Source organism: Helianthus annuus, chromosome 17, assembly GCF_002127325.2.
Source record: "Helianthus annuus cultivar XRQ/B chromosome 17, HanXRQr2.0-SUNRISE, whole genome shotgun sequence".
Taxonomy (NCBI): Eukaryota; Viridiplantae; Streptophyta; class Magnoliopsida; order Asterales; family Asteraceae; genus Helianthus; species Helianthus annuus.
The window spans coordinates 7,912,379-7,938,666 of NC_035449.2; the positions used below are offsets into that span (position 1 = coordinate 7,912,379).

The 26,288-nt window shown below is 39.8% G+C and overlaps 3 protein-coding genes across 3 annotated transcripts in view; 1 reads left to right on the top strand and 2 right to left on the bottom strand.

Annotated features, from left to right (window-relative positions):
* LOC110922228 (F-box/FBD/LRR-repeat protein At1g13570) overlaps positions 1–26,288 on the top strand; it is a 40,685-nt gene that overhangs the window by 4,675 nt on the left and 9,722 nt on the right. The window lies entirely within an intron of this gene.
* On the bottom strand, positions 24–1,017 carry LOC110923386. Its single transcript, XM_022167488.2, has 3 exons — positions 894–1,017; positions 751–820; positions 24–394 (listed from the first exon to the last, which is right to left on the bottom strand). The coding sequence occupies exons 1-3, from the start codon at positions 978–980 to the stop codon at positions 228–230; spliced, it is 324 nt and encodes a 107-aa protein (XP_022023180.1). The 5' UTR covers positions 981–1,017; the 3' UTR covers positions 24–227.
* On the bottom strand, positions 13,706–15,157 carry LOC110889399. The gene is made up of 3 exons (XM_022136915.2): positions 15,031–15,157; positions 14,905–14,968; positions 13,706–14,116 (listed from the first exon to the last, which is right to left on the bottom strand). Exons 1-3 carry the CDS (start codon positions 15,106–15,108, stop codon positions 13,953–13,955), a joined length of 306 nt encoding a protein of 101 aa, XP_021992607.1. The 5' UTR covers positions 15,109–15,157; the 3' UTR covers positions 13,706–13,952.

Genomic DNA, 26,288 nt, shown 5'->3' on the forward strand with positions numbered 1-26,288 from the left:
TTAAAAAGGACCATACCACAAGATTTGACTATTTTGCTTTTTTTTTGGGATATTTAATAGCATAACATTAACCTGCTAACACAATTAACCACACAACTAACACCCTAAACATAACATAACGGGTGGAATTAGCTTGAATTTAAGATAATAATATTACACAAAAAGGAAAACAACAGTTCATTCTACGTTATTCTTTTATTGTTGTTGGCCTCGCGTCAACCTAGCATTCACACCACCCTACATGTCTCATCTACCTCTTCGCAGCGTTTCTGACAAAGAAATTCTAACTCCCAACATTCAAAGGTGCCCCAATCTACCTCGCAGCAATACGCTGTTTTACGAAGATTATTTTGTCTTGTTAGTTGTTTTGTCTCCTTGATATCACCTCTGCTTCCTACAAACAGATTTGTACATGTTTTATGCTAATAGTTGTTAAAAAAATGCATGCTTGCTACTCAGGGCTAAAACCCCCTTTTCAGCATGCTAGCACAACCTAAGGCCATGTAGCCCTATAAGGCATAAGAGGGGTTATGTGACAAGTGACAAAATGTGTAAGAGAGAGTGGTTATATAACTTGAGTATGTAATGCAACTATACGAGCATATGACCCGCATAATCCCATACGACCGACCAAAAACGGTTATACGACCCACATTATCCCATACGACCCGTATACAAGCAGTTAGTGTGTAAAAAAATAGACTTTGGTGTGCCAGATTAGCCGGAGCATTGTAATAATAATAATTTTACCAGAATGATGATCTCCTTTCTTCTCAGAGACGATCCAACTACCCTCAAAGAAGAACTTGTCGTACAATATCTACAAAAATAAAATAAAATAAAAGAAATGAGCTACTGATTCACACACACATGCATCAAATTACTTCACTTACAGCAGCAGCAGCATCAGAAGAAGCGTAAATCTGTGAAACCAAACAGCCAAAGATGAGAAGAAAACAACAAAACTGCAAAGAACGCATCTCCCTTCTCACTTAAATTATCAAAATTTGTAGGTCCGGTTTCGGGACTGAAACCGTGATTTTATGTTTATGTTCAAAGATGGAAGAGATAAGAGAGATGATAACAAACAAACTTTGTATTAATCCGGTAGTAAACATTACAAGTCGGCCCGATTACATGATAACCGAACTAATACCAAAGAAGTATACATCCAGGGAGAAATCAAGTGGTGATTTCTCCCGGTGAGGACTCAAACCTCCATTCACTCTCTAGCACACACTTGTGCTCTCACTCTTATGTTGCAAATGACAAAGTGTTGGTATTTATACCAAAACAAACACTGCAGGTCGAAGGATCAGACTGACTGGTCGAAACATCATCCTTCGATCAGACAGTCTTCGAAAGATACTCACATACCTCGAATGATATCCTTCGATATCCTTCGAGGTCCATCCTTCGATGGGTATCTTTCGAGCTCATCGAAGGATATTCATAATCCTTCGATGCCTTATCCTTCGACACCAATGACAACACAGCAACTTTGTCTAGCAACACACACACACAGTCAAACCAACAACCCTCTCGTTTGACCACTTCAAACGAGCGGGTCTATACACGTTCGTTTGACCGTTTCACTAACTATTACAAATTCAGCATAAAATAAAACTAATCTATTCGACAAGCATCGGACACAAAATCTGCATCAACAAATTCCCCCTTGTCCGTTGCTGTCGAATGCTGAAAATGCAATTGCAATCAATCTTCAGCCAAGTATTCATCTTCTCTGTGTAGACAAATTCCCCCTTGACCGATGATCCAGGTAAGTAGTATCCTGATGCTCATTGTATAAGATTTCCCCCTTAAAGTACGCGTATCCGTGTTGAGTGTTGTGCAATTTCCTCAAGAGGCTCAATTGACCGATCTTCCGCTGATCTTCCAATACTCCAACCGGCATTTGATAAGGGTTCCATTCTTTAAAAGCTGCATCAAGTCTTGATCTTCAAGCATACTACATTGATAGAGATTTCTGGTGAACTGTCTTCTGTAAACCGTCTTTGTGAAATCGACCAAGTAATGCACTTTAATCTTCAGCATCAACACTCAGGAAAGTCAGCTTGACCAAGTGTATCCCTTGCAAGCTCAACCAAACGGCACGCTTAGTTGAACTACATCCAGATCTCATTGTCTCGCCTTTGTGAAGTCGACCACGTAATGCACTACGAATCTTCAGCATCAGTACTCAGGAAGTCAGCTTGACCAAGTACATCGTTTGCAAACTCAACGAATTGAGTTACCCCCAGATCCCTGTAAAATCCCAAAGAAATATCAAACCCAAAACCGAATCCTGCAGGTCTTCAGCCTTGAACTATCAACTTCTATAAAGATTCCCCCAGGTCTTCAGTAAACAGCGCTTTGAAACAACTGTCGACTTTAGATACCTGTATGTTTCCGTGCAAAACCCTTCACGCTGGCTGGAGAATTAATTAAAATCCTCAAATATGTGTCTGTGCAAAACATTCCACTCCGAACCGCTTGTATCACCAGAAAAATCACAAACTCTACCACCTGTGATTGCGTTTAGAAATTTACCGAAGAAATTGAACAAATGAAAATTTTTATCCCCCCATTTCTTTGGTAAAATCTCCAAACCTTAACAGATTCTTTCCACTTCAAAGAAACTGTCGTCAAATGTTCACCAATTCCCTCCACTGAGCGGAACTGTCATCAATCTTCATTGAATGTTCTCGGTTCCGAAAATTCACGAACATGACTTTCTTCTTTGCATAATCTAGTTGAATAAGAACGTCCCCTGGTACCCCGTAGGATCTGAATTGTATCCCTCCAAAGAATTTGTGAACTCGTTAGGACCGGTATTGACATTCTAGGTTCATTCATTCGTTACCAAATGCGAGAATATGACAATAAACAAAAAGATTTCTTCGTTGCATATTCTAGTTGATAAAGAAATTTCGCCTAGTACCCCGTAGGATCCGACTTGTATCCCTCCAAAGACTTTGTGAACTCGTTAGGATCGGTATAGACGTTCCAGGTTCATACGTTCGTCTTCAAATGCGAGAATATGACAATAAACAAAATCCTTTCGAACATTTCCGAATAACCGGTAACAATCATAAATACTGATGTGCGGAAGCGAACATACCGTGTTGTTTTTGGCCCATAATAGTCGCGTTACCATTTTTGCCATTGCATCGGTAACCGTGACTACCCCACATTTTCAACAATCAAGTTTTCATCATCTCTTGTTTTCATCATGCCGCATCATCCCGCGCGCTCCCAAATTCATACGAATTTTGACGTTCACATTTAGAATCGCGGTTCAAATCATCTTCGCGAACACCCGACCCCACTCTGCATCAAAAACCGATTTTTTTTTTTTTTTTTTTTTTTTTTTTTTTTTTTTTTGATATTTGCCCAAAATTTCACACCAAATGGGCCCAATAGAAAAATCTAGCAAAAAATAACTTTAGGCGCTAGATTTTCACTTTGATACACCTTGTGTGGACGCGACTCGGCTCGGTTCGACTCGGTTTTGACACGGTTAGGTGCGGCTCAAGCCCGACGTCACGACATTCCTCCGTCGTGCGCCCCAGAGTTCGACACGCGAAGCACGGAGCGCCACAAACCCATTCCCGTTTACACCTCACCAGCCGACCTTATCTTTTCTCAAAAGTCAACACCATATTTTATTATTTTTTTTTAATTTCTTGGGCGGTGGCTGTGTCTTGAATCCAACAACCAATCAAATATTGGTTAAATGGGCTGCATAAATGAAACTATTTAATTTCTTGTTGGCGGCGGTGCCTTGTTTGTGAATACAACAACAACCAAAGCTTATTGGGTGTCTTGGGCGGTTCCCAATCAACAAAAGGCAGTCACTAACAACACACAACAACACATGGCAATCACCAACAACACATGGCAGTCACTTGGGCGGTGGTCAAAAGTCAATGAAAATAAACAATTATTTTCTTGTGGGCGGTGGAGATGGCTGTGTTTTGAGCCGACACGTGCCCAACAAAAGAGACTGATTCGGTCACTTGGAGGTGCACATCAACCAACACAGATCTTTCGAAGTTGTTGGAGGTTTCGAGCACAGATCTTTCGGTCTCGAAAGATGATTCAGAGATCAGTCTTTCGAACAGATTTGATCCTTCGAGGTTGTGAGATAATCCTTCGAGAAAAGAATAATCTTTCGAAGGTTGTGAAGTTGACTTTTCTGGCACATGTCAGATCTGGATCTGACACACATCAGCTGCTGTCATATCAGAACTGATTTTTCAAAAGGAACTTGACCCTTCGAAACAAAGAATGATCCTTCGAATCAATGAAGGATGACCCTTCGACTAAAGGACTGATCTTTCGAAAAAGCAACCTGATCTTTCAAAGTTCTTCACATCCTTCAAACTATGAAGATGTGAAGAACATCATGAACACAGACATCTGGGTAAACTTGCAGATTCAATGAAAACGTTTGTACACGAATTTTGATGAAGAAAACTTGAAGATTTAGGAGAAAAACATAAAACCCAACACTCGTTTTATCACAGATCTGAATATTCGGGTTCAGATCTGAGTTTTTCTCATTTTCACCATTTTTACATCTTGAACAAAAACCCATAAAAATCACAGATCTAGAGCACATGTGACTTAGTAAACGGTTAGTTTTACTAAATCGGGCACCATGGCTCTGATACCAATTGTAGGTCCGTGTTTCGGGATCCAATCCGTGATTTTCATGATAATGTTCATAGATGGAAGAGATAAAGAGATGATAAACAAACAACTTTTGTATTAATCCGGTAGTAAACATTACAAGTCGGCCCGATTACATGGAAACCGAACTAATACCAAAGAAGTATACATCCAGGGAGAAATCAAGTGGTGATTTCTCCCGGTGAGGACTCAAACCTCCATTCACTCTCTAGCACACACTTGTGCTCTCACTCTTGTGTTTTACAAGACAAGGTGTTGGTATTTATACCTAACACAGGTTGCACAGTCGAAGGATAACACTGACTGGTCGATAGATCATCTGTCGACCATCCAGCTTTCGAAAGATACACACATACCTCGAAGGATACCATATCCTTCGAGGTCCATCTTCAACCTTCGATGGATATCTTTCGAGCTCATCGAAGGATATCAACAATCCTTCGATGCCCTATCCTTCGACACCAACATAAGCAACCATAACTTGTCTAGCAAACACACACGGTCAACCGAATAACCCTCTCGTTTGACCACTTCAAACGAGCGGGTCTATACACGTTCGTTTGACCGTTTCACTAACTATTACAAATTCAGCATAAAATAAAACTAATCTATTCGACAAGCATCGGACACAAAATCTGCATCAACAAAATTCAAGTCGATTTGTTAGAGAAGAAGATCTTGTGAGTCCATATATATAATATAGAGACCAGAGTCATCTGGATAGGAGTTGTATCGAGCCAGCTAGTTAGCATTTGACACTTGTAGGAAATCACAAAAGTTGTCAGTACGATTTTGAGATAATGTTTTGGGTTGAATAGGAAATCTAATAGGCTGATTCTAAACACACTCCCCTCCTCAACTGCCAGTCCCACGCGAGCCCCACCTGTAAGTATGTGAGATGAGGGGATGTAAAAAGTAATTAGGGGGGTGTAGAAAGTAGCACCCTTCTAATATTCACGTTTTCTATTTTGAAACAACGCCATATTAATTATTCAGACACTTTGAAAATTAAATCGACATCACTAATACGTATCGTATTGGCCTATACGATGCGTATTAGGTTAAATCCAATTTTCAACGTCAGTCAAAGACTAACACTGTCTCCTCATGCGGACTAATACGCATCGTATAGGGCTATACGATACGTATTAGTAATAGATTGTCTATCAAACCTGGCAGATAGAGTTCACATACGATCCGTATTATAGTACAAGATTGTTTTCTGTCACTCAACAGTGACATAAAGTGATTGAAAGAACATTGCGTCAGCCCGATAAGGGTTGTATAGGGCTACACGACCTGTATTGGCCTTTATAAACGAGACGATTCATATTTGTTAAAATATGTTGGGCTGTGGGCTCTAATTCTCTAATTCTCTAATTCATACAGTTTATCTCTATTTATTGGGCTTCTACTATACTGCTATACTGGGCCTTGGGTCTGTTATTGTCAAGATATTTGTTACAACTGATTTCGTTCCAAAGTTGTCATTCAGGATATGTGCAGGGGGCATATATGAAATGTTTCAGGGGCTCCGATCGTCTATGCATATAATTGTGGACTAAAGTGTAACTTTGGCAGTTACATCATATAAAAGCATCACTTGTGCATAGCTAGGGTTTCCAGATCATTCTATCTCTCACTTGTTACGCACATTCAAAGCTCGTTATTCTCTGGATTGTTCAAGTTCTGGAATGCTACTGTTGAAGAATATATAGAGATCTTGAAGATCTGTTGCAGATCTGTTTTAGTTGTACATTTGTTTTGTTAGATCCTGTGGATCTTAGTCGATTTCGGTTGTATCGTTCCAGTTAATCAACTGATTTATCATCAGTTGATTACTTGTTCTTGTATTGTTCATAGATCTTACATTTTGTAAGATCAAGGGAGGTTTGGGTGTTTTTCTGGGTTGGTTAACTAATAAAATTTTATGTCACAGTTTTGCCGCCATTTCTGATGTTATTGTTTGTTTGTTCTTGTGAATACCTGTACATACCATTTTTACATGGTATCAGAGCTTAATCACTCCTGATCTGTTGTTTCCGCTGTTCGTTACTGATTTGTTTGTTATTGTTGTGTTTAGGTTCGCTCCTGATGTTCTAGGGCTTGCGAATCTCTCTGGTGTTGGTTTAGATCGACTTGATCTTGGGAGTATTTGTTCCGATCTGTGCACTGAAACCCTAACTTAGGGTTTCCTGTTTCGTGTGAGGGTTCTGTATTCTGCTGGATTTTCACGCTGCGTTGGTCTCTAAAACCCTTGAAGGTTTTAGGGCAAACTAACCAGTTGTGATATTTGGATTTCTGCATATCAGATTTTGTAGTTCTTGAAAACTACAGATCTGATATCTGTTGAAGAAAATTGCACCCTCTGTAAGATCGTTCTGCTCTATCTTGTTCATTTCTGTTTTTGAATAGTTGAAGTCGGGGTAGTGAGGACCGGCACATATTCTTGTTGTTTGTGTTTCTTATTTGCTGATCAGTGCTTGTCTAAGTGATTTTTTTGTGTATTGTTATTTGTGTTGGTGTTGTTATTCTGTATTTTTGTCTAGTCTGTTTTTGGTTGGTATTCTTGCTTGCACTTGTTAATTTTGGTAGGGTTTACGGCTCCTGAGTAAAGGCTTGTCCAGGCACCTTTGAGTGATGAACCTGGAATCTGGTCCCTGACTTAGCTTCGCCTTAGTTTTTTGGTGTTTGTGCGTTCTGTTGGTTCTTTGTGTGTTATCTTTTTGATAACTTGTTGATTGCTTGATTGTTTGATTGTTTGATTGTTTATCTGCTGTCTATTTGTGGTTGTCATTATGGGTGATGGTACAAGTACAAGTACTTCGCAGACCTTGATTAGTAAACTTGATATAGGAGACCCGTTGTATTTACATCCTAGTGACTCTAGTAGTTTAACCATTGTTAGTGTTAAACTTAAAGGAACTGAAAATTATGCTGTATGGTCTAGTGCTATGAAGTTGGCTTTAGAAGCAAAAAATAAATTTGGGTTTATAGATGATAAAGTTGAAAAATCTAAAGATGATGTAATTTTGGCAGCCCAATGGGATAGATGCAATTCTGTCGTGTTAACTTGGTTATTAAATTCTATTTCGGAAGAACTTTTTCTTGGTCAAGTTTTTTCAAAATTAGCTTCCGAAGTTTGGACCGATTTAAAAGAATCCTTTTATAAGGTTGATGGTTCTATTGTCTATGATTTGTATAAAAAGATAAACTGTATTTCGCAAAATGGTAGCACTGTTGCTGAGTATTATAACAGGTTGACAACAATGTGGAAGCAGTTTGATGCTATGCTTCATCTGCCTTCATGTTCTTGTCAAGCTGCTAAAGATTTCAATGATTTTTCAACCCTTATAAAACTAATGCAATTTCTCATGGGTCTTGATGATGTGTATCAGCCTGTGAGAACCAATATTTTGACAAGAGAACCATTTCCCTCTGTTAAAGTGGCATTCTCTATTATATCTAGAGAAGAGTCACACAGGTTGTCTAGTAATGGGACTAAAAATCAGAATGTTTCATTTGTCTCTAAGGCTAGCCAAGGTTTTGATAATAAAAAGAGATCAACAAGAGGACCTAACCCTAATTTCAAGTGTACACATTGCAATATGTTAGGTCATACTATAGACAGATGTTTTGAAATTGTTGGTTATCCTTCAGGGTTTAAAAGGAGAGCTAATAATAATAATAATAACACTTCTAATAGAGTAAGTTCTACTAATATTAATAATAATAATAATAAGTCTAATTCTGTGGTTGGTAAATCTGCTGTTTCTTCTATGTCTGGATTACCGTTTACTTCTGAGCAGATTACCAAGTTGTTAAGTCTTGTTGGTGAGAATACTGGGTCAGAATCTCAGAATCCTAGTATGGGAGGTGAGTGCTTCAATGTGTCTAACTTTGTTAATTGTTCAAGTTTCGGTGTGTTTAATAGTACTCTTGAATGGATTGTTGACTCAGGGGCGAGTCAACACATGGTTAATTCTGATAAATATTTGATAAATGTTGTTGATGTTTCTGAGTTTAATATTACTGTAAGTCATCCTAATGTAACAAAGGTTAAGGTTTTAAAAATTGGTAATCTCAAGCTAACTAAGGATATAGTTTTACAAGATGTTTTTTATGTTCCAGACTATTGTGTGAATTTGTTATCTGTATATAAGTTAGCTAAGGATAATCGTGTTTCTGTTGTGTTTAATGAGGAGAGTTGTTTATTACAGGATTCCAAGTCAAAGAAAATCCTGATGAGTGGTAGATAGGATAGTGGGCTGTATGTTGTAGGAAATAATGGTAATTCTGCTGGTGCTTGTTTTAATAGTTCTGTGAAATCTGTTACATGGCATTCTAGATTAGGGCATCCCTCTGATCAGGTCTTGGCTGTGTTAAAACAACATCTTAATTTAAATTCAAGTGATCATAGTCCTTGTGATATTTGTCATAGGGCTAAACAAGTTAGAGTCCCATTTCCTTTAAGTGAGCATAAAACCAAATCAGTAGGTGACTTAGTACAACTAGACTTGTGGGGTCCATACAAAGTCACAAGTTGTGAAGGTTTTAAGTATTTTTTGACAATTGTTGATGATTTTTCAAGATCGGTATGGTGTTATTTTTTGGCAAATAAAACTGAAGTTTTTGAGAATTTAAAAGGGTTTTATGAATTGGTTTTAACTCAGTTTAAGAAAAAAATTAAAGTGTTCCGAAGTGATAATGGGACTGAATTTGTAAATAATAATATGAGTATGTTTTGTAAAAATAAAGGGATTTTACATCAAACTACATGTTCCTATACACCACAGCAAAATGGTGTGGTGGAAAGGAAACATAGACACCTTTTAAACACAGCTAGGGCATTGATGTTTCAGAGTGGTTTACCTTTGAGGTTTTGGTCAGATTGTATTCTAACTGCTGTATACCTGATTAACAGGTTACCCTCCTCTGTGTCGAATAGTAAGAGTCCTTTTGAGGTTATGTTTGGATTTAAACCCTCCTTATCTCATCTAAGGAACTTTGGATGTTTATGTTTTAGTACTGTTTTAAATGAGCCTGATAAGTTTGCATTTCATGCAGACAAATGTGTTTTTCTTGGTTATTCTAACACAAAAAAGGGGTATAAATTGTGGAGTTTAGACAGTAAGAAAATTTACTATTCTAGAGATGTGAAATTCTATGAAAATGTATACCCTTTTAAACTTAAAACATTTGATAATCAAGAAAGAGTTTGTGAATTGAATCTGAATCATTTAAATTTTTTTGATACTATAACATCTGAAGTTCCTAACATGCCCGATGATGAAGAGGGTACAAGTGGTGCACATGATCCTGTTAGTGATGATCAGCAACCACTGCCGCCCTCTACATCAGCCCCTGTATCTGGTGTTGAGCCTGATCAACAAACAGAACAAGTTGGCAGTAGTAGTTTAGGTAACAGTGGTAGGGCAGAGGACACTTCTGGGTCAAATGATGACACCATCCAATCTGAGGGCACACAGTCTGTTAGACGTTCTTCTAGAAATGTTTCTATGCCAAAAAGGTTTGATCAGTATGTTGTTGAAGGTAGGGTTAAGTATGGTATAGAAAAATCTGTTAATTACTCAAATTTGTCTTTTGAAAATATGTGCTTTGTTTCAAATTTGAACAAAACTGTTGAACCTACATGTTTTAATGAGGCTGTTAAGGATCCTAGGTGGGTAGAGGCTATGAATAAGGAAATGGAAGCATTGTATAAAAATGGTACGTGGACATTGGTTAATTTGCCTAAAGATAGGAAAGCCATAGGTTGTAAATGGATTTACAAAGTTAAATATAAGTCTAATGGTGAAATTGAGAGGTTTAAGGCCAGATTAGTTGCTAAAGGTTTTAGTCAACGAGAAGGTCTTGACTTTGGGGAAACTTTTTCTCCAGTCGTCAAAATGGTAACTATTAGATGTGTCTTAAGCCTGGCTGTAAAAAATAACTGGCAAATCTATCAATTGGATGTTAATAATGCATTCCTCTGTGGGTCCATTTCTGAAGATGTTTATATGAAACTTCCACCTGGTTATTTTCCTGAAAGTGAGACTCGTGTGTGCAAATTAGTTAAGTCTTTATATGGGCTTAAACAAGCCCCGAGGAAGTGGAATGAGAAACTATATGATGTATTACTTAAAATGGGTTTTGTTCAGAGTTTATGTGATCACTCTATGTATGTTATGTCTGTTAAATCTGTGTTTGTTGTTTTACTTGTCTATGTTGATGATATAATTGTTACGGGTAATTCTGAAGTGGATATCATTAGAGTTAAGTCTGTTTTAAGTGACAATTTCCAGATAAAAGACTTGGGTGTCTTAAAGTTTTTTTTTTGGGAATTGAGGTTTTGTATGTTGAGAATGGTATTTGCTTGAATCAACGTAAATAATGTCTAGAATTACTTAATGAATTTGGGTATTTAGGTGTTAAGCCGGTTAATACTCCTATAGAACAGAGTCATGTTATTAGTAACAAGTTAAGTCAAAATCAGGCTATGGTAAAAGATGTTACAAACTTTCAAAAACTGATTGGCAAACTGATATATCTGTCTATTACTAGACCTGATATAAGTTATGTCGTTCAGTTTTTTAAGCCAATTTATGCATTCTCCACAAGAGTGCCATTTGCAAATTGCATTACGGTTACTTAAGTATTTGAAACAATCCCCTGGAAAAGGGATTTTGTTTAAAAAGGAAAATGACCTTGTTCTAAAAGGGTTTGTTGATTCGGACTGGGCTAAGTGCTTAGCATCTAGAAAATCTGTGACTGGGTTTGGTATCTTCCTGGGTAATTCTGTTGTGTCTTGGAAATCAAAAAAACAAAGTGTTGTTGCGAGATCTACCGCTGAAGCGGAGTATAGAGCTATGTGCTCCGCATCTTGTGAAGTTATGTGGATCTTAAATGTGTTAAAAGAGTTATGTGTTGAATGTAAGTTACCAGTCAAATTGTTTTGTGATAGTCAGTCTGCAATTTCTATTGCGTTTAATCCGGTCTTTCATGAACGGACTAAACATTTTGAGCTTGATCTGCATTTTTTGAGAGAAAAAATCGCAGCTGGAATTGTAGTTCCAGAAAAGGTAACTTCTGAAGATCAGTTAGCTGATTTGTTCACCAAAGGGTTGAATGGGTCTCAACATGAAATTTTGTGTGAAAAGTTAGGTATGTTGGACTTATTCACTGTATGAATTATGGGGGGATGTTAAAATATGTTGGGGTGTGGGCTCTAATTCTCTAATTCTCTAATTCATACAGTTTATCTCTATTTATTGGGCTTCTACTATACTGCCATACTGGGCCTTGGGTCTGTTATTGTCAAGATATTTGTTACAACTGATTTCGTTCCAAAGTTATCATTCAGGATATGTGCAGGGGGCATATATGAAATGTTTCAGGGGCTCCGATCGTCTATGCATATAATTGTGGACTAAAGTGTAACTTTGGCAGTTACATCATATAAAAGCATCAGTTGTGCATAGCTAGGGTTTCCAGATCATTCTATCTCTCACTTGTTACGCACATTCAAAGCTCGTTATTCTCTGGATTGTTCAAGTTCTGGAATGCTACTGTTGAAGAATATATAGAGATCTTGAAGATCTGTTGCAGATCTATTTTAGTTGTACATTTGTTTTGTTAGATCCTGTGGATCTTAGTCGATTTCGGTTGTATCGTTCCAGTTAATCAACTGATTTATCATCAGTTAATTACTTGTTCTTGTATTGTTCATAGATCTTACATTTTGTAAGATCAAGGGAGGTTTGGGTGTTTTTCTGGGTTGGTCAACTAATAAAATTTTACATCACAGTTTTGCCGCTATTTCTGGTGTTATTGTTTGTTTGTTCTTGTGAATACCTGTACATACCATTTTTACATGGTATCAGAGCTTAATCGCTCCTGATCTGTTGTTTCCGCTGTTCGTTACTGATTTGTTTGTTATTGTTGTGTTTAGGTTCGCTCCTGATGTTCTAGGGCTTGCGAATCTCTCTGGTGTTGGTTTAGATCGACTTGATCTTGGGAGTATTTGTTCCGATCTGTGCACTGAAACCCTAACTTAGGGTTTCCTGTTTCGTGTGAGGGTTCTGTATTCTGCTGGATTTTCACGCTGCGTTGGTCTCTAAAACCCTTGAAGGTTTTAGGGCAAACTAACCAGTTGTGATATTTGGATTTCTGCATATCAGATTTTGTAGTTCTTGAAAACTACAGATCTGATATCTGTTGAAGAAAATTGCACCCTCTGTAAGATCGTTCTGCTCTATCTTGTTCATTTCTGTTTTTGAATAGTTGAAGTCGGGGTAGTGAGGACCGGCACATATTCTTGTTGTTTGTGTTTCTTATTTGCTGATCAGTGCTTGTCTAAGTGATTTTTTTGTGTATTGTTATTTGTGTTGGTGTTGTTATTATGTATTTTTGTCTAGTCTGTTTTTGGTTGGTATTCTTGCTTGCACTTGTTAATTTTGGGAAAAAAAGTGCTATATTAATTTTCTTAATACTTTTTAGGGAAAAAAACATGTAAGTGAACCGTACTAAAAAACATGCCCTTAGGCCTTAACGAAATTGAGTATTGGGCTCACTAAAGGTCTAAACCTAATACCAATGGGCTAATAACTAATATAAACCATAAAAATAGTTTTGTAAGTGGACCTATGTTGGTGTTTGTATGGGTATACCCTATTAATTTATTTTTTACATATACATATCGGATTTTTTTAGAATACCATGCCCTTCGAAATATCGGGCCCTGACCGGTGGTCCTCCCCGCCCACCCTCAGGGCCAGCCATGCTAATATTTTACTAATTTACTCACTTGTGTTTCCTTAGTACATTTTATGTTTTGATGTTTTAGATTCCTTGTGAAGTGTTGTATATTTCTAGTATACTTTCCATGTTGATGGTATTGGAGCCGGAGGTCTCCCTAAAAGCTGAACCATACTATAAGATTTGACTATATTTTTTTTAGATATTTAATAGTATAACTAACATTAACCCACAAACACCATTAACACACTAAACATAACGGGTGGAATTAGCTTGCATTAAAGATAATATCACCTAATCTTACGAAAGACTCCAACGTTCACAAAATTCAGCGACTCGACTTAATCAAATCAACATGTGCATGGGCTTAAACAACTCATGCTAGACAGAACATGGGCTAAAGCCCATTATTAAAACTGACCCAAAACCAAAAGACCTATTACACATAAAACAACAGTTTGTTCTACGTTACTCTTTTGTTGTTGTTGGCAACCTAGCATTCATTCCTCCTTACACCAATTGTCGCAGTGCATGTTACACATAAAGTCTGTCTTCCAACACGTTTCAGCGCCCCAATCTTCATAGCAGCAATACGTTTTTGCAAGAATATCACCACTATTTTGTCTTATTAGTTGTTTTGTCTCCTTGATCTCACTTCTGCTTCCTATAAACAAACAAAGAACTAGTATCAATTCTCATAACATATAATGTTTGCATTTATATTTGTTTTATGCTAAGACCGTCCGTAATGGGCGTCTTCCCCCAAACACGCCCAAACATGCCCGTCCCCCACCCCCATGGCGTTTTCCGACGTGATTTAACCCCCCCCCTTCCGGCGTGCTTTAAAACACGCTCAAATGTCCCTCTCTTCAAAGTGTTTGGCCAATGAGTTTTTTCCATGTCAAATACAATTAACTTTAAATTAAAAAAAAACAAGAAAACAATAATTGAGTAATCATTGATGGGGCATTATCCCACTACGTCCATTTGTGAAAAACGCCCATAATGCCCCTTAGCTGACTGGGATGACACATGTCGCACAATGCCGGGGGGCATTATTCATGTGTAGCAGTACACATGGTCTAATAATTGTTAAAGAATTAATGCATGCTACTTGTGCTATTAATAAACCCCTTTTTGTCTGTATTGACACCATGTATACTGTGATATACGACCCGTATAATCTTATGTGACCAACAAAAAAAAGGTATACCTATACGACCGACAAAAGATGGGTATTTAACCCGCATAATCCCTTGCGATTGACAAAAAACGGGTATCGTATACACAACGGATAAAAAACAAGTATACAACCTGTATGGGCGTGTACGGCCGACAAAAAAATTCCATGACGGGCATACTAATCCCATACGTGTCGTATGCCCGTCAGAGTGTCAAAATAGACTTTGGTGTGCAGGATTAGGCGTAGCCTTATAGTAACAATAATTTTACGAGAATGATCTCCCTTCTCAGACACGATTTGACTCCCCTCAAAGAAGAACTTGTCGTACAATATCTACAAAAATAAAAGAAATGAGCTACAGATTCACACATTATGCATCAAATTACTTCACTTACAGCAGCGTAGGAAGATGCATAAATCTGTGAAACCAAACAACCAATGATAAGAAAACAACAAAACTGCAAAGAACGCATTTTCCTTAATTATCAAAATCTAGTGGATTTGTTGAGTTAGAGAAGAAGATTTTGAGTCCATATATAGATGGATCCGGAGAAGAGTTGTGTTGAGCCAGCCAATTAGCATTTGACACGTAGGATGTTAGTAAATAACAAATGTTACACTTTCGATATTCACATTATCTATCTATATGTACCTCCTTATCAGTTTGTCCACATGGCATTGTCTTCCTATGCCAAAACTAGATTTTTTAGATTTCTTTGACATGCTGTTATGTTATCCATCAAATGGTTCAATCATTCTTTTAACGTGATGAAAGACCCCATGTTGTTGGGTATCAATCAAGAAAGAAGACGAAATCTGATAGGAACCGTAGAAAGAAACAGTATAATTGCAGTGGTTTTTATACTGGTTTCATACGAGGTATGCCCACCATGAAGTGTATTTTTATCTTCCATACATTTTATTTTGGGAAAATTATGAAAATGTTGGTTGACCAAGAGGGTTTTCAATTTTGTCACTCTCGTTCTTGGAAGGACCACTGAGCATGGGATGAGTCGGCGTATCATGTTGAAGAGTCCATGTATCACGCTCCTCCGGAAGAGTACACCGACGCTTCGGAAGAGTCCACCGACGCTCAGCTTCCAAGGACATGGACGCATCAACATAACATGCGGACTCTACCGAAGCTCAGTGGTCCTTCCAAGGACACAGAAGAGTAACAAAATTGAAAATGCTCTTAGTCAACCAACACTTTCGTAATTTCCCTTTACTTTTTGCTAGTCAGTTCTCAAAGACGCAACCGCTTGGCCAACACACTCTTAGACTATCCTCAACGCATTGGATCCTTCCTCTCCATCCTTATCTCCTGCCCAATGCCACCTAAGCTGCCCAACCATTCTCCCTCTCCTCTGCAACGGACACAAGAATAGTGGGTCCCATCTCTCCTCTCACAACACCCTCCTCCTCTGCAACAGGTCACGTCCTTAGCTTCAGATTTTCCCCCTCTCTCTCATCCCTCTCTCATCCCCCTCTCATCCAGGTCATCCATCCACATCATCAAGGACATAAACGGATCTGGGTTTTTCTCTTGCGTTGGAGATAGCCTTATTAATTTAAAAAGATAACCAAAATAGTGGGACCCATTTAAAAAAAACAAATTTTATCAATAAAAATTTGTGGCCCCATCTGACAAACCTAAACCATACCGATCTTCTTTGTTCATCATGTCGTTTAGGCCGGAGGGTGTGGGGCGCCACCCCCGCCATGTCACCTTCTATAGTGCCCCGGGGCGCTATCACACTACACCCTCCATTTAAGAGGGGGGCGCTATACACACTTCGCCACCATGGTAACGGTAGAATTTAAGGGTTCAGGTGGGGCCCACTACTTTTAAACCAATGATTATTTTTTTTAAATTTTGTTTAATAGGGGCTCTATCCACACCATGCAAATTAAAGAGGGTTCCATGGCTGAGGTGGATCCTAGGTGGCGTTGACGTGGCCTGATAAAGCCCCTAGGGGGCTCCAACCACACCCTCTAGCCTTACTACCCTATTGCCACCGGCACCTAACAACTGCACCTGCATAGATTTCGGTTGGCCCTCTTCAACAAGCACCTTTATTTCACCACCAAAATGGAACGAAGCCACCACTTAAGCACCACCTAGATTTGTTCATGGTTCGTTTTACATCCGCGCAACACCCAAAAGCATCGTCTATTTGGTTTCGCAAGCGTTTTTTTTTTTTTAACTTTCGATTGGTCGCTTTGATAAAATTGACAACTAGAGTGAATGCTTTGGTTTATGGTTTATACCGAGAGCTAGTTTTAAATAAAAAATTGGACCGGACGGTAAAATTTGGCTATTCGATTTTTTAGATATATAGTTTTTTAACTACAAATGTTATCAATAATCCTTAAATATTTGTTTTGCCTTGGTTTAAACCTGAGATCTTCTCTTCAGTAATTCTTTTTGAACGACAATTTCTTTTAATCCATGTTATCTGTGGAACTTGAACCCAAGACCTCCTCCCAAAACTCAGTGATTAAAGGTTTTGCGTTCGTAATAGACCACCACCACATTGGTATTATACACGTATTAGCTTATATTAGCTTAATGCAAAGTAAAATTTGGCCAAGACATTAAGGCTTGAAGAGAGTTAATTGCAATTTTACCTCCTTGGGTTTAGGCCAATTGGCACTCTTACCCCCCTAACGAAATAATTGCAATTTTACCCCCCAACGTTCGTTGTTATGTCGTAAGTTTACCCCCGCTGTCTAATTCTGTTTAAAGTCAACATAAGTTATTAACGGTCGAAGGGTATAATAGTCTTTTCCACACTAGTTTTATATCTTACTCAACATAACACCCTAATATATCACACTCGCTGCAATCTTACCCCCCACCCATCCCACCTTCATCTTCTTCCCCATTCTTAACACATCTTTAACTTTCAGATGATTTATGAGGTCCACCCCTAATCTTCTTCCTCCTTTCACCACTCACCACCTGTAGGAACCGTTCGCGTAATTAAATAAAATAAAACAAATTTTATTAATATGATTACAATACATAAATTAGAAAGCTAAAATACTAGTACGAATACAACTGAAATAAACCAAAATACAAGAAAGGAGTAGAAGCAGAGTGGCTGAGTCACGTGGTCAACACGCTTCCCTTAAAACAAATTCCGAGTCTCCCAAGAGTACTCGTTTTGTTTCCCAGGGTACAACAGCCGGAGCAGTAGTACTGCCGGAGTTCGCCTACAACCCGAAGGTTACCTTGAAAGCTGCAAGAAAATTCTGGAGAGAAAGTTTAGATTGCTGTTGTGTTACTGGTGTCCTTCTGAAGTGGGTATGGAGCTGTATTTATACAGCTCCTAGGTTGAAACAGTCAAAATGAATTAAATGAGAGATTTAAATTGCATTAAACGTCTTCAATGCAATTTAATACGTCATTTAATTCTCAGTCAAAGCCTATTAACTCGTCAGTTACGAAGCTGGACTGAAACTGCCCTGTCATTCAATGCTGGAAGCTTCTGCGCGCGCGCGCGCCCATGCGCGGTGCGGCATCTTGGCTCACTGCCGTGCGCGGTGCGCCACGTCACCTGTGAGTCTATACGTGCGCGCCACACAGTCGCGCCGTATTGGCTCACTCTGGTGCGCCGCACACGGCACAGCAGAACCCATGCACCATGCGCCCAACCGCGCGCCTCGTGTACCCGCGCGCGCATGCGCATGACTGCCACGTCATGCGCCGCATCACCTACCACTTGGTCCTTGCAACCCTTGTGCTTCACCACGCGCGCGCGGTCAAAAATACAAAGGCGGCTCGCGGCGATGCGAGCGTGCGAAGTGCAAAGTGCGCCATCAAAGCGCCACATTGCGCCTCATCGCCCACGCCACGCGCGCGCGCGCGAGCGTGTGCGAGTGCGAGTTAGGGTGCTCCGCACCCTTCGCGAGGACACTAGTGTGTGCTTCCATGAAACAATAAGGATGGAGAGTTCCACCTTAAATACCCATTTAAGTTCCATCTCTCCTCCTATGTGGGACAAGGTGCTACTTTTCCTTTAGTTTCAACATTGAATGTTCCAAACACCCAACTTTGAGCATCGATATCTCATTCATCTTAGCTCGGTTTTGGACGTGGTTTAGTTCGTTGCGAAGCTCTTCCAACATAGAACACAAACCCACAAATAAATACATAAAACCCGCTCATTTTATTATATTTATTTCTAGTCCAAAATAGGAAAAAATCATTTTCCTATATTTGTGAAAAATGCTATTTTCACCTATTTTTCCAACAATCCCCCACATGAAAAATGCTATTTTCATCAAATTTCCAACAATCCCCCACATGTATGGAAATGGATCTTTTCCTTACACTTTTCAAAGATAAACTTCGACAGTTGAGTATTGCAAGATAGGTAGGTTGAAGCCTTTGAACCTTCTTTTGTGAAGCGCACTTAGCTTACTAGCGGTGTGTAGACGCGATGTCCTTGAACATACCCCCATTTGTGTAAACGACAATACACTTCACACAATACTCTCCCTGGTTTGGCCAACTCCTCATTGTCGTGTCCTATTATGGTCCTGGAACAGTAGCCTGGTTCTGCGAGAGCTCTAGGATTTGCGCACCCCACAAATCCATTTGAAGCGACCCCACTTCTCTCTAACATAGGTGATTCCCATGAATCATTAAAAGCATCCTGGTTATTTGATTTCCCGAAATCATTAACCTTAATATGCTTAACCTCACTTCATGTCACTGATTGGAATGGACTAGGAAGTATATGTAACTCCCTTTTATTTAGTTTGGGGTACTCCCCCACAGTGACCCCGTTTTTGGTAATATGATTAAGTTGTCCTATTGAACTTAGATCTTGGGATCTCCAGTCAACTAAGTTAGGTTTCCCTCATATTCCCATTTACCACGGGCTTTAGTCCCATTCCTCTTGACGACGTTTCTACTAACTCTCTGCTTAAGCCTTTTGTAAACGGGTCCGCAATGTTATCCGCTGATCTCACATAATCAATTGTGATAACACCCGTTGAGAGTAGTTGTCGTATCGTGTTATGTCTACGTCGCATATGCCTTGATCTGCCATTGTACATCAAGCTTTGAGCTCTACCAATCGCTGATTGGCTATCACAATGTACACATATGGCTGGCAAAGGCTTTGGCCATCTTGGAATATCTTCCACGAATTGACGTAGCCATTCCGCCTCCTCGCCTGACTTATCCAAGGCGATAAATTCAGATTCCATTGTGGATCTCGCTATGACCGTTTGCTTAGAAGACTTCCAAGCAATAGCAGCTCCTCCAAGTGTAAACACGTAACCACTTGTGGATTTGGAATCTTTATTATCCGATATCCAGTTTGCATCAGTGTATCCTTCGATCACTGCTGGTTGTCGGGTATAATGCAGTCCATAGTCTCTTGTGTATCGTATGTATCTAAGCACCCTCGTGATAGCCTTCCAATGATCCGCGCACGGATTGCTGGTGTATCTACTTAGCCTACTCACCGCGTAAGCCAAGTCGGGTCTAGTACATGTCATTAGATACATTAGACTACCTATAATTCTTGAATACTCTAACTGAGCAACTCCATCTCCTTTATTCTTCTTGAGATGTTGGGAGGTATCAACTGGAGTTCGAGCGACACTCGTATCTCCCGAGTTGAATTTTTCAAGAATTTTATCCACATAGTGAGATTGACTTAACACAAGACCTTCTTGGGTTCTTATGATCTTTACTCCAAGAATCACATCCGCTAAACCCATGTCTTTCATGTCAAATCTCGCTTTCAACATGCTTTTAGTAGCTTTGATAATTTTATCATTACTCCCAATGATAAGCATATCGTCTACATAAAGGCATAAGATGACATAACCTTCATTTGTGTCTTTGAAATAAACACATTTGTCGCACTCATTTATTTTGAAACCATTGTCAATCATGACATGATCAAACTTTTGGTGCCATTGTTTTGGTGCTTGCTTCAAGCCATACAAAGACTTGACGAGTTTACATACTTTACCCTCTTGACCTGGGGCGGAGAAACCTTCAGGTTGCTCCATGTAAATTTCTTCTTCTAAATCGCCATTTAGAAATGCGGTTTTAACGTCCATTTGGTGAACTTCCAAATTTCTTAAAGCCGCTATAGCAAGAACCAATCTAATCGAGGTTATGCGCGTCACAGGCGAGTAGGTATCAAAGTAATCTAGACCTTCCTTTTGTCTAAATCCTTTAATCACCAACCTAGCCTTGTACTTATCAATACTTCCATCAGTTTTCATCTTCCTTTTGAATATCCAACGATATCCAAGTGGTTTGCAACCAGGTGGAAGATCTACTAACTCCCAAGTATGATTTTGCAATATAGAATCTATTTCATTTCTTATTGCTTCTTTCCATTGAGGTCCTTCTGAAGAGGAAACCGCTTCGCGATATGTATTCGGCTCGCCCTCAACCATATAGCTAACGAAGTCTGGACCGAAGGATTTTTCAACCCTTGGCCTTTTACTTCGCCTACGATCGGTTTCTTCAACCTCAGGTTGTTCATGTGTCTTATCATGAACCACCTCATCAACTGGTGTAGATGAACTTTCACCTACTTCAAAATTGGGTGTTGATGACGTTGCATGTGTTTGTCTTCTCAAAGGAAACACATTTTCAAAGTAAGACACAACGTTAGAATTCACCTCCATAATAGTGTTTACGTGTACATCAGGATTCTTGGACTCATGTACAAGAAAGCGATGTGCACTACTTTGATGTGCATACCCAATAAATATGCAATCAACAGTTTTGGGTCCTATCCTAAGAGCCTTAGGAGGTGGTACAGTCACCTTTGCTAGGCACCCCCACACTTTCAAGTATTTGTATGAAGGTTTCTTCCTTTTCCATAACTCATATGGAGTTTCGTCTCTCTTTTTGAGTGGTATCCTGTTCAAAAGATAATTAGCCGAGAGAATGGCTTCCCCCCACAGTTCGTGGCTCACCCCAGAACTTATCAACATGGCGTTCATCATTTCTTTCAATGTGCGGTTCTTTCGTTCCGCCACGCCATTTGATTGTGGAGAGTAAGGAGGTGTACACTCATGTACAATGCCACTTTTTGCGCAACATATTCGCCTCCTCGATCGCTTCGCAAAGCTTTTATCTTCTTTTGAAGTTGATTCTCAACTTCATTTTTATACAAGATAAATTTACTTATTGCTTCATCTTTACTTTTTAGTAAATATACATAGCAATATTTAGTACTATCGTCAATAAACGTGATGAAGTACTTATTTCCACCTGTTGTGGGTACCGCTTTTAAATCACAAATATCAGTGTGAATTAAATCAAGGGGTTCGGTTATTCGTTCAACCGATTTTGATGATGTTCTTGTAAGTTTGGATTCAACGCATGTTTCACATTTATAGTGTGAATCAATATGGAATGTTGGTATACAATTTAAATTGATTAAACGGCGTATTGAATTAAAATTTACGTGACCTAATCTACCATGCCATTTATTCGATTCAGAAAACTCAAGCATATAAGTAGAAGTAGTAGCAATTTTATTCATGTTCTTGACAGCCATTACATTCAATTTGAACATTCCATTTTGGGCATAACCCTTGCCTACATACGTTCCTCGTTTAGTTAGTACAAATTGATCGCTCTCAAAAACTAAACGAAATCCAAACTTGTTAAGCAACCATCCCGAGACTAGATTCTTGCGCAAGTCTGGGACATACAACACGTTGCTTAGAGTGAGCTCCTTCCCTGAAGTCCACTTCAAGATCACCGTTCCTTCACCCATGATGTCAGCGGTGGCTGCATTTCCCATATACAGCTTCTCTTCTCCAGAAAGCGCCTTGAAGGTGGTAAAGAGACTTTTGTCTGCACAAACGTGACGGGTCGCACCCGTATCAACCCACCAACCTTTTGGAGTATTGGTCACCGTATTGACCTCATCCATCATTGCGCTTTTGTCGGAAATCATTGCCACCAAAGGCATTCCGTCTTCATCCACCATGTGCGCACGCTCACGCTTTGGTTTCTTGCATTGGTTAGCCCGATGCCCCGGCTCGTCACAGTTGTAACAAGTCCCTTGGAACGTTTGAGGTTTCTTTTTCACAACCCCTTTCTTCGGTCCAAGGTTGCTAGCCTTTGCTTTCCCTTTCCCTTTGTCCTTTTTCCCCTTGCCCTTTGTGCCTTTAGAGGATTGCCCATGCTCAACCACGTTTGCACTAGCACTAGGCTGCACAAGGCTGTTTTTTAGGGCAATCCTATTCTCCTCTTCTATACGAAGACGAAGAACAAGGTCATCCACCGACATTTCCTTCCGCTTGTGTTTAAGATAATTCTTAAAATCCAACCAAGCAGGAGGTAATTTCTCAATCATGGCTGCCACTTGAAATGTCTCGCTAAGTACCATTCCCTCGGCATGGATGTCATTTAGTATAATTTGCAACTCTTGGACTTGGTTCATAACCGGCTTGTTATCAACCATTTTGAAGTCCAAGAAACGGGCGACAACAAATTTCTTTGTTCCCGCATCCTCCGTTTTGTACTTTTTCTCCAAAGACTCCCACAACTCTTTGGAAGTTTTGATATTGTAGTACACATTATACAGTGCATCCGAGAGACCGTTGAGTACATAGCCTCGACATATGAAATCCGAATGCTTCCACGCATCTACCGCGCTCAGAGCCTGAGCGTCGGTCTCCCCTTCCGCAGGTTGGGGAGCGGTTTCCGTCAAGAACCTCGCAAGGTTCATGGTGGTCAAGTAGAAGAACATCTTCTGTTGCCACCGCTTGAAGTGTAGACCCGAGAACTTTTCAGGTCTTTCAGCATGATTTGCCACTGTGGACGCTCCCACAGTGTTGGCAGGGGTTCCAACTACAACATTCGTATTGTTGTTGTTTGAGGTCGACATTCTGAAAAAATTAAAATTAAAATTTTTAGTCAATAAATTCTGATTTACGCACAAACCAGAAGGAAACTACTAAATTTTAATTTTACCACAATTTACTGTTTTGGCTTCTAAGTCCAACTTTGAAGACCAAAGACAGAAAATTTATAATATTTAGAACTTACTAATCGGCTTCTAAGTCCAACTTTGAAGACCAAATCAGAAAGTTTAGCAAATTTTTAGGACAAATTCTGATGTAACCAAAAATAGTTTTCAACCAAAGTCGCTCCTTTGAAGATGAAAACTAAAAAAAAATCTGTTTTTAAAACACAAACTGAGTGAAATCAAAACTGGTTTGAATCACAAACAGAATGGTTTTGATTACACGAACGGTTTTAAAAATTTGTTTTAAGATTGTAGGAACCGTTCGCGTAATTAAATAAAATAAAACAAATTTTATTAATATGATTACAATACATAAATTAGAAAGCTAAAATACTAGTACGAATACAACTGAAATAAACCAAAATACAAGAAAGGAGTAGAAGCAGAGTGGCTGAGTCACGTGTTCAACACGCTTCCCTTAAAACAAATTCCGAGTCTCCCAAGAGTACTCGTTTTGTTTCCCAGGGTACAACAGCCGGAGCAGTAGTACTGCCGGAGTTCGCCTACAACCCGAAGGTTACCTTGAAAGCTGCAAGAAAATTCTGGAGAGAAAGTTTAGATTGCTGTTGTGTTACTGGTGTCCTTCTGAAGTGGGTATGGAGCTGTATTTATACAGCTCCTAGGTTGAAACAGTCAAAATGAATTAAATGAGAGGTTTAAATTGCATTAAACGTCTTCAATGCAATTTAATACGTCATTTAATTCTCAGTCAAAGCCTATTAACTCGTCAGTTACGAAGCTGGACTGAAACTGCCCTGTCATTCAATGCTGGAAGCTTCTGCGCGCGCGCGCGCCCATGCGCGGTGCGGCATCTTGGCTCACTGCCGTGCGCGGTGCGCCACGTCACCTGTGAGTCTATACGTGCGCGCCACACAGTCGCGCCGTATTGGCTCACTCTGGTGCGCCGCACACGGCACAGCAGAACCCATGCACCATGCGCCCAACCGCGCGCCTCGTGTACCCGCGCGCGCATGCGCATGACTGCCACGTCATGCGCCGCATCACCTACCACTTGGTCCTTGCAACCCTTGTGCTTCACCACGCGCGCGCGGTCAAAAATACAAAGGCGGCTCGCGGCGATGCGAGCGTGCGAAGTGCAAAGTGCGCCATCAAAGCGCCACATTGCGCCTCATCGCCCACGCCACGCGCGCGCGCGCGAGCGTGTGCGAGTGCGAGTTAGGGTGCTCCGCACCCTTCGCGAGGACACTAGTGTGTGCTTCCATGAAACAATAAGGATGGAGAGTTCCACCTTAAATACCCATTTAAGTTCCATCTCTCCTCCTATGTGGGACAAGGTGCTACTTTTCCTTTAGTTTCAACATTGAATGTTCCAAACACCCAACTTTGAGCATCGATATCTCATTCATCTTAGCTCGGTTTTGGACGTGGTTTAGTTCGTTGCGAAGCTCTTCCAACATAGAACACAAACCCACAAATAATTACATAAAACCCGCTCATTTTATTATATTTATTTCTAGTCCAAAATAGGAAAAAATCATTTTCCTATATTTGTGAAAAATGCTATTTTCACCTATTTTTCCAACAATCCCCCACATGAAAAATGTTATTTTCATCAAATTTCCAACAATCCCCCACATGTATGGAAATGGATCTTTTCCTTACACTTTTCAAAGATAAACTTCGACAGTTGAGTATTGCAAGATAGGTAGGTTGAAGCCTTTGAACCTTCTTTTGTGAAGCGCACTTAGCTTACTAGCGGTGTGTAGACGCGATGTCCTTGAACATACCCCCATTTGTGTAAACGACAATACACTTCACACAATACTCTCCCTGGTTTGGCCAACTCCTCATTGTCGTGTCCTATTATGGTCCTGGAACAGTAGCCTGGTTCTGCGAGAGCTCTAGGATTTGCGCACCCCACAAATCCATTTGAAGCGACCCCACTTCTCTCTAACATAGGTGATTCCCATGAATCATTAAAAGCATCCTGGTTATTTGATTTCCCGAAATCATTAACCTTAATATGCTTAACCTCACTTCATGTCACTGATTGGAATGGACTAGGAAGTATATGTAACTCCCTTTTATTTAGTTTGGGGTACTCCCCCACAGTGACCCCGTTTTTGGTAATATGATTAAGTTGTCCTATTGAACTTAGATCTTGGGATCTCCAGTCAACTAAGTTAGGTTTCCCTCATATTCCCATTTACCACGGGCTTTAGTCCCATTCCTCTTGACGACGTTTCTACTAACTCTCTGCTTAAGCCTTTTGTAAACGGGTCCGCAATGTTATCCGCTGATCTCACATAATCAATTGTGATAACACCCGTTGAGAGTAGTTGTCGTATCGTGTTATGTCTACGTCGCATATGCCTTGATCTGCCATTGTACATCAAGCTTTGAGCTCTACCAATCGCTGATTGGCTATCACAATGTACACATATGGCTGGCAAAGGCTTTGGCCATCTTGGAATATCTTCCACGAATTGACGTAGCCATTCCGCCTCCTCGCCTGACTTATCCAAGGCGATAAATTCAGATTCCATTGTGGATCTCGCTATGACCGTTTGCTTAGAAGACTTCCAAGCAATAGCAGCTCCTCCAAGTGTAAACACGTAACCACTTGTGGATTTGGAATCTTTATTATCCGATATCCAGTT